This window comes from Setaria viridis, chromosome 2 (assembly GCF_005286985.2).
Source record: "Setaria viridis chromosome 2, Setaria_viridis_v4.0, whole genome shotgun sequence".
NCBI lineage: Eukaryota > Viridiplantae > Streptophyta > Magnoliopsida > Poales > Poaceae > Setaria > Setaria viridis.
In genome coordinates this window covers 25,057,776-25,070,038 of record NC_048264.2, presented here as the reverse complement: position 1 = coordinate 25,070,038, position 12,263 = coordinate 25,057,776, and the positions used below count along the sequence as shown (strand labels likewise).

The following is a 12,263-nucleotide window of genomic DNA, read 5'->3' as shown; positions in this document are numbered from 1 at the left end:
ATTTCACCTTCTGGCCCTTCCAAATCCCAGCCTCGTCGATATCACCAATGGCCTCATCGCCTTGCAATTCATCCGCTCTGATGGGAGGACACAATGGTTAGGAGAATCGAGCCGTGCTCGAACTCGTTGTCTCGACCGTTTCGCCTGCACCGAGAGAGGCGATGGGAGGCGGATCCAGCATGATTTCGCCTATTTCATGAGGAGGAAGATGATTCTTTTATACTCCAAAACTTTGTAGTTGCACTTTCCACTATTTACATCCTCCCCTGTTTTGCTCAATCCCTTCTCTCCTATCTCTCTCCAATAGAAATCTAGATACAGGTATTTGTCCCATAGTATATATCCGACTAGCATCGTGTTTGCCACCACCTTGACAGATTCTTGCAGACAGATAGAGGAGTGGCTTGCACTGGCGAGTTCACAGTGTTTATTTGAGGATATTTGATATGTGATGTGATGTTGCAACAATTTCTTTAGAATGTTGCAAAAGTTTACTCTAGATGTTTCAATAATTGATTCGCCATGTTACACCTTTGTAGACTAGTATGTTATATTTGTTTTAAAGTAACATACGTTGTAATATCACGTACATATTGAATGTTTTGCAACCTTATATCTTGGGTGTTTCCATTATGTGCTATTAAGAAATCCATATCCTTAAACATTTCAATATGCTTTTAGGATGTTGCAACTGTATTTTTAAAATATTATGATTATAATTTTTAAATACTGCAAAAGGTAAGTGTTGGTATTGCAAATCTCGTTTCTCTACGTACAACTCTCAGTGGATGTTGCGTGAAATATAATTGATATCACATTGCGGTGAGAAATTTCTATCCTAGAATGGATGGCAGGGTCAATTTTTAAGCTATGTTTTAACGTTGCAAGCGTCATTCCTAATGTTACATATGTTAACCTTAAATTTGCAATGGAGTGTGCGATGAGAAATTTTCTGTATTGCTATTAGATTGCAACGCTACTGAAAAATCGAAAGGCTAACGTAACCTGTAATCACCATCTACAAAGAATACGGTAGCTGTATGACCTAAATCTATATTTATGTGCTTACCTAGTGCTAAAATTCCCTAATTGCTAAATTTCTGATGCCCAACAAGCCTATATTGTCACAAAATATATCAGAAAATAGAACCATATTCCTCTGCTTGTCCCTCAGCTTCCTCATGATGCTTCTCTCCTCGTCCGTGCTATGGCCGCGCGTTGTATCCTGTAAATTGCTTTCCTTCATTAATACAAAGATGTACATATCTCCTCAAAAGTCTAGTGGACTTACATTCTCATCCTCCTGAGATTAAGTTATGTGGTTCGGTACTGACCGAATAACATGGCATACGTATCTAGTTCTGACGCAAAAAAAAAGGAAAAAATACAGGACAACGATAGCAAAATGATTTAAACTAAAGCAAGACCTGTGCTGCAATTTATGTCAAGGGTGGTCCAAGTACAGAAGCAACGAGCACATGGTTAGTAAGGACTTGTTTGTTTGAGCTACAGCTTTTGGAGCCTCTTGAAAAGCTGTTCTTAACTTTTTTTTATTCTGAAAAGCCAACAATACCTTTTCAAAGATGTGTTTAGTTTCGTGGACTCAAAAAAGCTACGAAAAGCTTAGAAAAATGAGCTTTCAAGTTTTCCATATAAACTCAGCTTTTCTGAACTTCTGGCTTTCCAGAAGCTGCACAAAAAGCTTGTTGTTTGTTTGAACTTTTGACTTTTCACGCCGAGAAGCTACTAGGAAGCTCAAACAAACGGGGTCTAAAACTTCTCATCCTCAACAATCCATATGGGCTGCTTCTTGTCAAGGAATGCAATTTCTCTTTGAACCTCCCACCATGTGCTTTAATTGTGCGATTTTTTATGCAGCTGCCAAATATAAAATCCGATTCTTGTTTTATTTGTAGAAAGACAAGAACAAAATTCAGTGCTAGAGGACACCAGAAATATTGCCGAGACTGGGAAAAAAAAAAGCACTAGTTTTGTCTAACAATAAATCACTGGCGGCTCTATCGCCTAGGCAAATCTTCTCCACCAACACGGCTCCATGGCACCAATGAAATTGACAAGAAAAAACTCATCTCCAATGCTGCAAATGTGAGAGCATCACCCGAGCCCCCTCCTCTTACAACTTACAAGGAACTACAGTCTACAGTGCAGGTACACGCCACTAGCCATGATTGCATTGCAGATCGCATCAAAAGACCGCAGTAGCATCCCTGTCCCGGCTGTGCTTGCGCTCCACTGTCATGGTATTGAGTTCAGTGGAGAACCGATACGTATCCTACTGTGGTGTAGTGCTGTATACCCCTTGCCTGCAGTTCATATGCATAACTGCTTGCATAGTAGTCCATGAACAACAAACACCAAAAGGAATCAGGACGCCAGCATGCTTGGAAAGCCTCATTTCTGAATTCCTGATGCCCCGCAAAAGCCTATACTGTACACAAAATATGTCAGGAAACAGAGGAAGTTCCTGCTCTTGCATATCATATCCCTCTGCGGCTCTGCTGCCTTATATAGTCGAGGTTTGATTGTCTAGTGGGTAAACATTTGCATCCCCCTGACATGAAGTCAAGTGTTGGGTACTGACTGAACAAACAACACATGTATATTCAGTACTGACAAGAAAGGAAAAATGCAGGACAGCCATAGCCATAGCTGATTTTGTTTCGATATCAAGGGGGTTCAATCCAAAATCTGTCTAGAATAATAGGTTGGTCCATGGTTTGATGTTACTGCATGAGATGAATATACTTAAATTTTCTGTTGGTGCATCCAGATTTCTTCGGATAAAAGTAAAAAACAATATATTGTTTTTCACGCTAACTTGTTGGTGTGATACTCTCTCTATCCTTATTGATGCAAGCATATTTGATTCATCCATCATAACGCCTTAGTTTGACTCGGAAGTTCAGATTGTGTTTGTCTGAACTCTGAAACAAAGATAGTTAACGAAGGATTCACTTCGACTCGTGGCAGCATAGAGGATGTACCGGCATTAGACCGACAAATACAATACCAGCAGTCAAGGCTCTAGTTTTAACGTAAAATTAGCACGGACGATTATGAAACAACAAACAACTACTCCATCCATCACAAATTACTACTCATTTTGACTATGTATCTCATCGAAGTAGAATTAAACTTCGTACACTAAAAGAACAATGTCCCACAAAAACAAATGCCAGTATAAAGAGCCATACCAAAAGTTTCAACAAAAAACAAAAGGATAAAAATTTCCCCTAAAATATCGTTTACAAGAGGACGTATTCGAGATTTCAGCACACGCTTACTTGCTCAGTACAACATTCAGGGGGTGTTTGTTTCTTTAGGAGCTCCTAAAATTTCTGTCACATCGAATATTTAGATACTAATAGGGGGTGTTTGTTTCTTTAGGAGCTCCTAAAATTTCTGTCACATCAAATATTTAGATATTAATTAGAAGTATTAAACATAAACTAATTAAAAAACTAATTGCACAGGTGGAGGCTAATTTGCGAGACGAATCTATTAAACCTAATTACTCCATGATTTGATAATGTGATGCTACAGTAAACATGTGCTAATGATGGATTAATTAGGCTTAATAGATTCATCTCGTGAATTAGCCTCCATCTGTGTAATTAGTTTTATAATTAGCTCATGTTCAATCCTCCTAATTAGCATCCGAGTATTCGATGTGACATAAATTTTAGTCCCGACTAAAGATCAAACACCCCGTCAGTCAGTTTGGAAGTGGGCTTGGGCAGAGTGAGCACAGGAAGTTGGTGCCCAGATACGTGGTCTCCATCACCAACATAAAAAAGATCAAACTCACCACCAGTTTTTCTCCGGCCTGGTATTTACTCATTCATAATAGCAGAAAGATTCCAGATCCAAGCAAAGTTTACATCATAATAATAAACAAAGTACAGCAGGAAATTTCACGGGTCAGGTCTACAGTGTCTAATCAGGAAGAACACAGCCAAAAACATCGCAGCAAGGCTATGCGGACCAACGCCACACAGCCAGCACAATGGAGATCAAAATGCAACAAGAGTCTGTTTAGTCGTATCCAGTCTAATTCACAAAAGGGTGAAGAGTGACTCAAATCGCTCCCCCAAAAAGAAACGGAAGATGCAAACTCCATCCACTGTACAGGAGAAAAAGGAGGAAGTGCATCCAAAAAACTTCTGAAACATCCAAATATTTTTCACTTCTTTTTTGTCTTGCTGACTGCTTTCATTTTTTTCCTTTTCATTCAAAGGCACTTATCTTGCCCAATTGCTTGGAGTATCAGATGCTTTTGTGTTGTGCCAGCTGCAACAAGCTTTGGTTTAAGTTTGCTAATCTAACACCGGATAAAGGTCATATGCTTCAGTAACTCCTTGTTTGGCTGAGAGGATCATAGTCATATGCTTCGCCAGCCTTAACAAACCGTCCCTTCACCCTCTTTCTCACATCTGCCCTAGCCTTGCGAGAAGCATACCTGATCTTCTTGTCGAACCTATCAGAATGAGCAAATCACCACTTAGAACGATACATAGTGTTTAAAACTTGAGAAATTTTAGAGTTCTTTAAAAATATGAGAGCCGTCCATATGGCGAAATCAAACAGTGGAAACAAAGGAAGTACCATGAAGGACCTAAAGAAAAGTAACAAGAAGTACCAATTTGGTGGGACCAAGTACCAAAAATAGTGAGAAATTACTATGATGCCCTTTTAATTATGTGTAAATCTATTTAATTCTTTTCTGGTAAGAAGGATAAGAAAGGAAAGTACTTTGGTACTTTACAAGCATTGTAACAAAGCTCTTAAAACATGATTATGCTAAAAATTACTGCAACTAAAATTTCTTCATTTAATTGTAGGAAAAAGTCCATTTTAGTCCCCTCACCTATACACTTTGTCAGCTTAACCCCCGGACAAAATTTAGGCTCACCTTACTCCCCTGAACTATTTCATTTGGTCCGATCTACCCCCTAATTAGATTTCTCTTTTTTATTTCTCCATGTATGAGTTGAATTTTGAGTTCAAATTTTGTGAGCAGGTATAAAACATGATGCCTTAGTAAAAAAATTATACTAAGAATTTTTCGTGATTATTTTCATAGGTTATGGCCCCGTTCGTATCCGCTTATAAGCAGCTTATCGGTGGAAATAAGCGAGAATCCCGCCAAACGCTTTGCTTATTTCCACCGATTCTCGCTTATGTGGTAAGTCGCTTCAACGATTTAAACTACGAGAAGCGAAAAGCGAGAAGCGAGAAAGTCTTCGCTTAGATTATAATCCAAACGTGGCTAGGAAAAGTGTATACAAACAAGGCCTATGAGTATTTAATGCGAAATTGATCTTAGATATACAAAATTGTACGAAAAGTAACCATGAAAAAATTCTAAAGTATTTTTCTAACATAGAGCAACAAATTATAAGTCAAGTGACAAAATCTGAAATTAAAACTCAACTTTTACGCGAAGAAACAAAAAAGAGAAATCTAATTAGGGGGTAGATTATTGGACCATATGAAATAGTTTGGGGGACTAAAGCGAGCCTAAATTTTGCTTAGGGGGTTAAGCGGACAAAGTAAATATGTGAGGGGAGTAAAATGGACTTTTTCCTTAATTGTATGATAAATCAGCACAATGTTACAAAAGCACACAAGGATTTATAATAGATGAACTTACTTTCTTCTCTTCTTCTTCTCCTTGTACCGTGTGATAGCACTGTCTCTGCTACCTCCAGGAGTGGAACTCTCAGGGCCAGGAGCCTGCCAAGGAGGCTCACCCATAAGGAGCAGTGATGATACCACACAATCTTGATGATCTCCAGCACTGCTCTCACCAGTCAAACCAGAAAAGGAAAGAGACAGACTGGACCTAGCCTGCCTTGCAGGGATGCAAACACTAGAATCACCTTTCACTCCTGGGTTCGACATCCCAGAGTCAGCAGATACCGCATTGCTATTCGCAGGCTGCACCAGCTTGGGCTGCTGAAAAGCATGAGACATGAACCTTATATAAATATATAATGAAACCAGAAAAAAGCAAAAGGTCAATTATGTTCAACAAATGGAAAATAGCAAATGGATTACAGATCCACTAACGAGCATTTAAATGATTGTAGGTTACAATTTACATTTAGTTGTGATTATTCTTGAAGACAATCCCAAATACAATACTTGGCCCATGCCCAATCTGAACATATATCCAAGACACACAGAAAGAAGGCAAGACTGCTCCTTCCTTTTGTTCACTTCAGAACATATACCCAATCTGAAGAATTTGCCAATTACAATCTATGGATAAAGAAAATAAAACACGGACCCCATATACCATATCTTCTGGACTACTAACCCTAGTTAAAATTAGGACTTAAATTGCACAAAAGTTTAGCCTGAAAGTATGAGGTCAATGACAAACAATATACCAGTATTTTTTTAGTATCTTGGCTGCTTTCCTCAAATATGGATTATAGTCACACATGGAAAAACTTATCACTCAGATCAATTTCGTGGTAGGTCCTTCAATTCAATTTATATGAGGTAACATGGAAGATTGGGAGAAATATGAAATTGGCTCAGTTGATTGGCAAACCAACAAACTACAAACCTCAGTAGAATTCCCAGCAGGCACTTCATTCACTTCAAAGTAACTGTCGATTCCAGCGTCATCGAAGAGTTGCTCTGTTTGAATATGAGAGGTACCAAATAATTCTTCATAATTTTCGAATGCAAGGTCAACATCATCCACACAAAAATCTTCATATATGCTGTCCTTGCTGAACATATCTTTATCTGGCGTATAGGGCACCTGCTTAAGGCAATCATGAGAGACATTAGTGACAGATTAATATTCAAAAAGTCACAGTGCATTGGGGAAAAAAGGCCTACAGACTTTGCATATGCTATAAAGACACATAACATTTGACAAGATCAAATAAGTCCTTTCACCCTACCACATCTGTGAATTCTCACAGCCAAAGAAAGCAAAAAGGGCATAGATAGTTTAAAAATTGCAGTGTAGGAGTTACTAAGATGTGGCTAGATAAATAAATTAGATCTGCGAAAGATTCAGATGTGAATGCCAAATAATGAACATAACCAAAAAAAAGGACACATACTATGCCCAGTTTTTCACCTCAGATAGACAGGGATATGCAATTTTTTATACAAACTCAGCAACATCTGTAACTTCATGCATGGTACAGTAGATTCTCAAGCTTATTAGTAATTCTTTTGTTCATACTTCATTGTTTATCTTTTTTTATTAAGAATTAAAATGAAATACACAATCAGATGATAGATCATACAAAAGAAAAATAGTTACGTGACATGTCAAATGATAATCCTCAATTGAAGGGAGAAAAGTCATTGGTTATCTTACATATATTGCACATGGAAGTAGATTATGCAGCAGCAGAGGTGAGTAATTAATTCTATGTATGAGGTATCAGGGATATGTGAATAGCCTTATAGCACCTTAGGTGTTGTTGAATCCACAGATCCAGCTGCCTGATCAGTAGCAAGTGGAAGGAGATTTACTCCAGCTCCTGAAGAGGAGCCTACCAAAGGCTTGTCACAAGTATCAAGATCACTCATAAGTGTTGCACTAGCCATATCTAACAAATTATTGTCCCCTGCAGCATTGTCTTGATTACTGACACCACTGTCGCTAATACTCATCATGCTGATTCCTTGCTCGCAGTTGGGCTCAGGTGCTACATTAGGAATATCTGAAACGAAGGACCAGATTCTAGAAAGTTCAGCAGATGATGGACACCCTGAGTAACAATTTATAGTCTGCCTTTTGTGTCCGGCAGTTGAGGATCCTGCACTGTGGCCATTCCAATCACAATTTTGGCAAAGCGAGACATTCTCCACTAGACAGCGGACCATAGCAGGCTGTGAAGCACACCGATCACATAAAAGGGTCCTTGTATGGCGCCGAGAAAGAGCATTAGCTGAATGAACATTACGGTCACATGATAAACACAAGGATGCTGCATCTGATCGGCAGTAAACCATGGACCTCTGTGCCCCGCAGAAATCGCAGAGCGCGCCCATGATTCCTATCAGCAAACTTCAAAACAACTTCAGGAGAATATATGTTGCCAACAAACTCTTCTTCAGTGTGTTTCCCGGTCAATCAAGTTTACGAGGAACCTGTGCAGTGTAGGTAAGCAACTTTTAAAAAGAATACATCAATAATCATCCTGACTCTTTACAACAGGAATACGAATTATTGTATGCACTTCTGTTTTACGAACTAGCGCATATGGTGTGTACATAATAGTATGACACTGACATAAAGACAGAAATTTGCTACTGGTGGATACTATGACCATGGTACCCACCCACACAGCGGGTAGCTTTTTTCAACTTAATCCAAGAGAAGCGTTCAAAACATGTTCCACCATCAACATCTTGCATCAGCTGCCAGCAATATAATATCATGGATAATATAGATTTACTTCCTAATTAGGACATATAGCCGCCATCCGCATTGAGACAATTCTAGGTATCAATGGACTCATAAATCCGTGGACTCCGCCCCAATTTGCCGACCAAGGCATAAAGAACTACAAAAGTGCAGGCAACTAGTGTTGGAATCTTGTGTTCTTAGCATATATTATAATTCGAGCCCCCACTCACTGCTCGCAGGAACACAAGTATATATTCCACGAGGTCACTAGGCACTGCGATTCCTAGAAGAGATAATGTGCAAAAAAAATGGAAGCGAACCATCTCAAGACACAATTTATAGTCAAACCTGACATTGGTTTCACTAGAAAATCCTATTCTATAATATCTCCACTTTTCCAAGCAACCAAGGACAGCATGTACAACACTATGCTAGAGACGAAACATATGAAACACGAATGATTGGACCAATGAAATAAAAAAGACACAGGTCAGTGATAATTTTATTTATGTTAAACTATTATGAAAAGGCCCAAGGTTACTTTTTCACCAGTAAAATAAGCAAAGAGTTGCATAGAAGGTTCCGGACTGAAAGAAAGTTTTATGTTTGCAAACCAAGCAATAAAGGTGACTTCAGTGGAAAACTCTGTTAGGAAGGGGGCAATCAAATATTTCCAGGAAGCCTGCTCCTACGATGCACACCAAAAAGATTACAAGTATGAATATTTTTGAATCAATAAATTCACATCTTTGTAGACACAACGCTAGGACATAAATAAAAAATACAGATTTTCACGAAAAAAAATTGACTTTAAAAGGCAAATTAGGATGCAAAAAGAATATCTTACTTTGAAGACTAAAATTCTGAAGTAGCAAAAGCCAAATAGCAATATGATGACCATTTAGATCAAGAACAAAAACCCCAAAAGAAGTTATGTAACCATATTTATAGGGAGCTAAAACAGATACGCAGTGCTCACGCGTATTAAGCAGGAATTATTTACAGTTGTTCAAGGAAACGGAAGATCTTTCACAAATAAAAAGAGAAAGCTACCATTTTGGTTGATTCGGGGAATATGTCGAAGAAAACATAACCCGAGCGATTAAAAAACATTGTAGAACAGTCATTTCTAAAGCTCTTAGTCCGCACAAAACTAATCCTACAGCCTAACCCAATCAAAATCCAAGCCAGGCGCATCGGAAACACCAGAAAGAAAAGGAGGAAATGAAATTTCCAGCTAAAAGTTGGAGCAGAGCCCAAATCAGACGCTCGGATTGGAGCTCCGAGGCCTCCAAGCTCGATCCCACGCCCGAAACCCCGCGACAAGGTAGAGGCTGAATAACTCACCAGAGGCGAACCAGCCTCGCCGGTTCCTCAGATCCGCCGGAGCGGGCGGCGTCTCGGCGCCCCCCCGAGCCCTCCGCGGGGTCAGGACCGGCAACAGAAGCCCAGGAGCTTCGAGAAAGAGGTGAGAATCCCAGCTGAAAACCACTTTTTTAGAGAGAGAAAGGAAGGAGCGAGAAGAGAAAAAGGCTGCGCAGGAGAGAAGCAGAGGCACCGGCACAAGGGGAAGAGAGAGAGAAGAGGGGGATGCGAATGCGAAGAGGAAGCCAGAGCGTAGTGATTGCGTAAAGGGCGAGCGAGGCGAGGGGGTGGCGGGGCCCGCCGCGTTCGCTTTCCTGCTCTTTTCTGGGGCAGGGGCGTCATTTCGCACCGCCACAGAGGATAAGCCATGCCTCCCTACGCGCCACGCTGGACAACCTCCACGTCGGCAAAAGCGCAGCAGTGGTCGTCTCTCTCACCTGACCGAAAAGTCAATCAGATGGCGGCCGTGGTCGTGGAGCAGCACCACCTGCAAGTGGAGCTCGCCGGCCATGGCCTCGCGTCCTGCAGCAGCAGCATTCTTTGCGTGACAACCAGAAGATGAAATCGGCCGCTCGGACGCGGCAAGAGCCTGATTGTTGCTCGACAAAACTTGGGTATGCCAAAGTTTTGGCAGGCCAAAATTTGGCAAAAATATCGTCACGATTTTGAGAAGATAAAAAAGAGACCGAACGGTAGCTCAAATATCGTAAAGGGCGAGTCCTAGGGCAAGGTTTCATTGCACTGTTTCTAAGGATGCCACGTCATCTTATGAGGTGTATTATCATGAATGAAATAGGGAGTCCCAGTGCACAGTTTCATTTCACGATTTCATAGGATGCCCATAACATTTAATTGTGAGGCATGTGATTGGATATGGTTAGATGAAATGAAACTCTATAGCCCCCAATGCCAGTATCAATAGGTTTCATAGTCTTGGAAACAGTGTATACACAGTTTCATCCTGATGAAACTCCTTCCCTCTCTCACTTCATAACTATCATGCCATGTCATCACATATACTGATGTGTCACCGTATTTAATGTGCATGAAACCTTTATGAAACTTCCACTGGGATTAGCCTCAAAACTTTTAGCATGCTAAAATTTTGACAACGAACCAATCAAGCTCAAAGCTCAAAACAACAACGGCACACCGTTAAACGCCACGTGAAAGGATAATTTTGCCCCTCCACCACCCTTCTCCTTCCCTCCTCTCCCGCCCACCTACCCCGCCGTTCCACACCGCCACGCCTCCCCCGCCGTGCGGGCTGGCCGCGCCACCCCGGTCGCTCTAAGCGGCCGCGCGGGCCGGCCGCACCTCCCCCACCCCTCCACGTCGCCTCCAGGCCGGCCGCGCCTCCCCCGCCGTGCCATCCCGCTATCCGGGCCGGCCACGCGCCCACGCCTTCCCCGCCGCGCCTTGCCGCTGAAGCCGCCCGCCGGAACCGCGCCTCGCCAGCCGCCGGAGCCCCAGCTCGCCTCGCACGCCGCCGGAATCCGTGCTCGCCTGGCGCGCGTCGTCGCCGAAGCAGCAGCTCCCCTCGCACGTGTGGGCCGTCGGAGCAGCCGCTCCCCTCGCACGCGCGCGCCGCTGAAGCTGCTCACACCTCGCGCACGCCGGGCCGCCGGAACCGCGCTAACTTCCTGCGCGTCGGGCCACCGGAGCCGCCGCTCCTCGCACACTGCCACACGCCCTGGGCCTCGAATCTTCCGCGCTGGGGATGAGATTGGAACGACGAAATGCTACCCTTGCTATGCGTATGGATAAGAGGATCGGAGTTGTTGTCGTATTTTGGTTTTTTATAAACGCGTGGGCCCCATCAACATAACCCAGACCCAACCCAGATGTACACATGGCAATGGGATAAAACTTAGGGGGTGTTTGGAGACACCCAGTAAAATTTAGCACTGTCACATCGGATGTTTGATACTAATTAGGAGTATTAAATATAGACTACTTATAAAACTAATTGTATAGATGGAGTCTAACTCGCGAAATGAATCTATTAATCCTAATTAGTTCATGATTTGATAATGTTGTGCTACAGTTACTATTTGCTAATGATGGATTAATTAGGTTTAATAGATTCGTCTCGCGAATTAGCATAGGGTTCTGTATAATTAGCTCAAGTTTAGTCCTCCTAATTAGTATCCGAACATCCGATGTGATATTGCTAAAGTTTAGCACCTAGTATCCAAATACCCCCTATATCCCTAACCCAAACCCAACCAATTATATATCCTAGCCCATTTCCCTATCCCCAACCCAAGGCATATCCAAACGCAACAAGAGGGAAGGGGAGGAGCGGAAGGAAAAGGTGGCTGCGGTGGGTCCACATTCTTCCAGTAGGGGTAAAATCATCTTTTCATAGAGTATTTATAAAAAATCTAACAGAGTGTCATATAAGGAACCAAAGTTATACCCAGTGTCAAATAAGAAAAGAAAATTTTTTGAGAGGAACAATAGGGAAAGAAAAAATTTTGATAGC

The 12,263-nt window shown here is 41.6% G+C and overlaps 1 protein-coding gene across 2 annotated transcripts; it reads right to left on the bottom strand.

Moving 5' to 3' along the window:
* Nucleotides 1-3,879: 3,879 nt before the first annotated feature.
* On the bottom strand, nucleotides 3,880-10,020 carry LOC117845008 (zinc finger protein CONSTANS-LIKE 9). Of its 2 annotated transcripts, none has more exons than XM_034725877.2 (5): nucleotides 9,758-10,020; nucleotides 7,468-8,151; nucleotides 6,599-6,799; nucleotides 5,675-5,979; nucleotides 3,880-4,498 (listed from the first exon to the last, which is right to left on the bottom strand). In XM_034725877.2, exons 2-5 carry the CDS (start codon nucleotides 8,050-8,052, stop codon nucleotides 4,369-4,371), a joined length of 1,221 nt encoding a protein of 406 aa, XP_034581768.1. In that variant the 5' UTR covers nucleotides 8,053-8,151; nucleotides 9,758-10,020; the 3' UTR covers nucleotides 3,880-4,368. The 2 variants fall into 2 exon arrangements, with proteins under 2 accessions (XP_034581768.1, XP_034581769.1); XM_034725878.2 differs by having other exon boundaries at nucleotides 5,675-5,976.
* Nucleotides 10,021-12,263: the final 2,243 nt, after the last annotated feature.

What these genes read in the sequence shown, in the direction of transcription:
- LOC117845008 (XM_034725877.2), bottom strand. Translation starts at nt 8,052, where the DNA reads ATGGGCGCGCTCTGCGATTTCTGCGGGGCACAGAGGTCCATGGTTTAC. An exon ending in TGGATTCAACAACACCTAAG is followed by an intron (nt 6,800 to 7,467) that starts GTGCTATAAGGC and finishes TGCCTTAAGCAG; the next exon opens with GTGCCCTATACGCCAGATAA. An exon ending in GAGAAGAAGAAGAGAAGAAA is followed by an intron (nt 4,499 to 5,674) that starts GTAAGTTCATCT and finishes TCATTCTGATAG; the next exon opens with GTTCGACAAGAAGATCAGGT.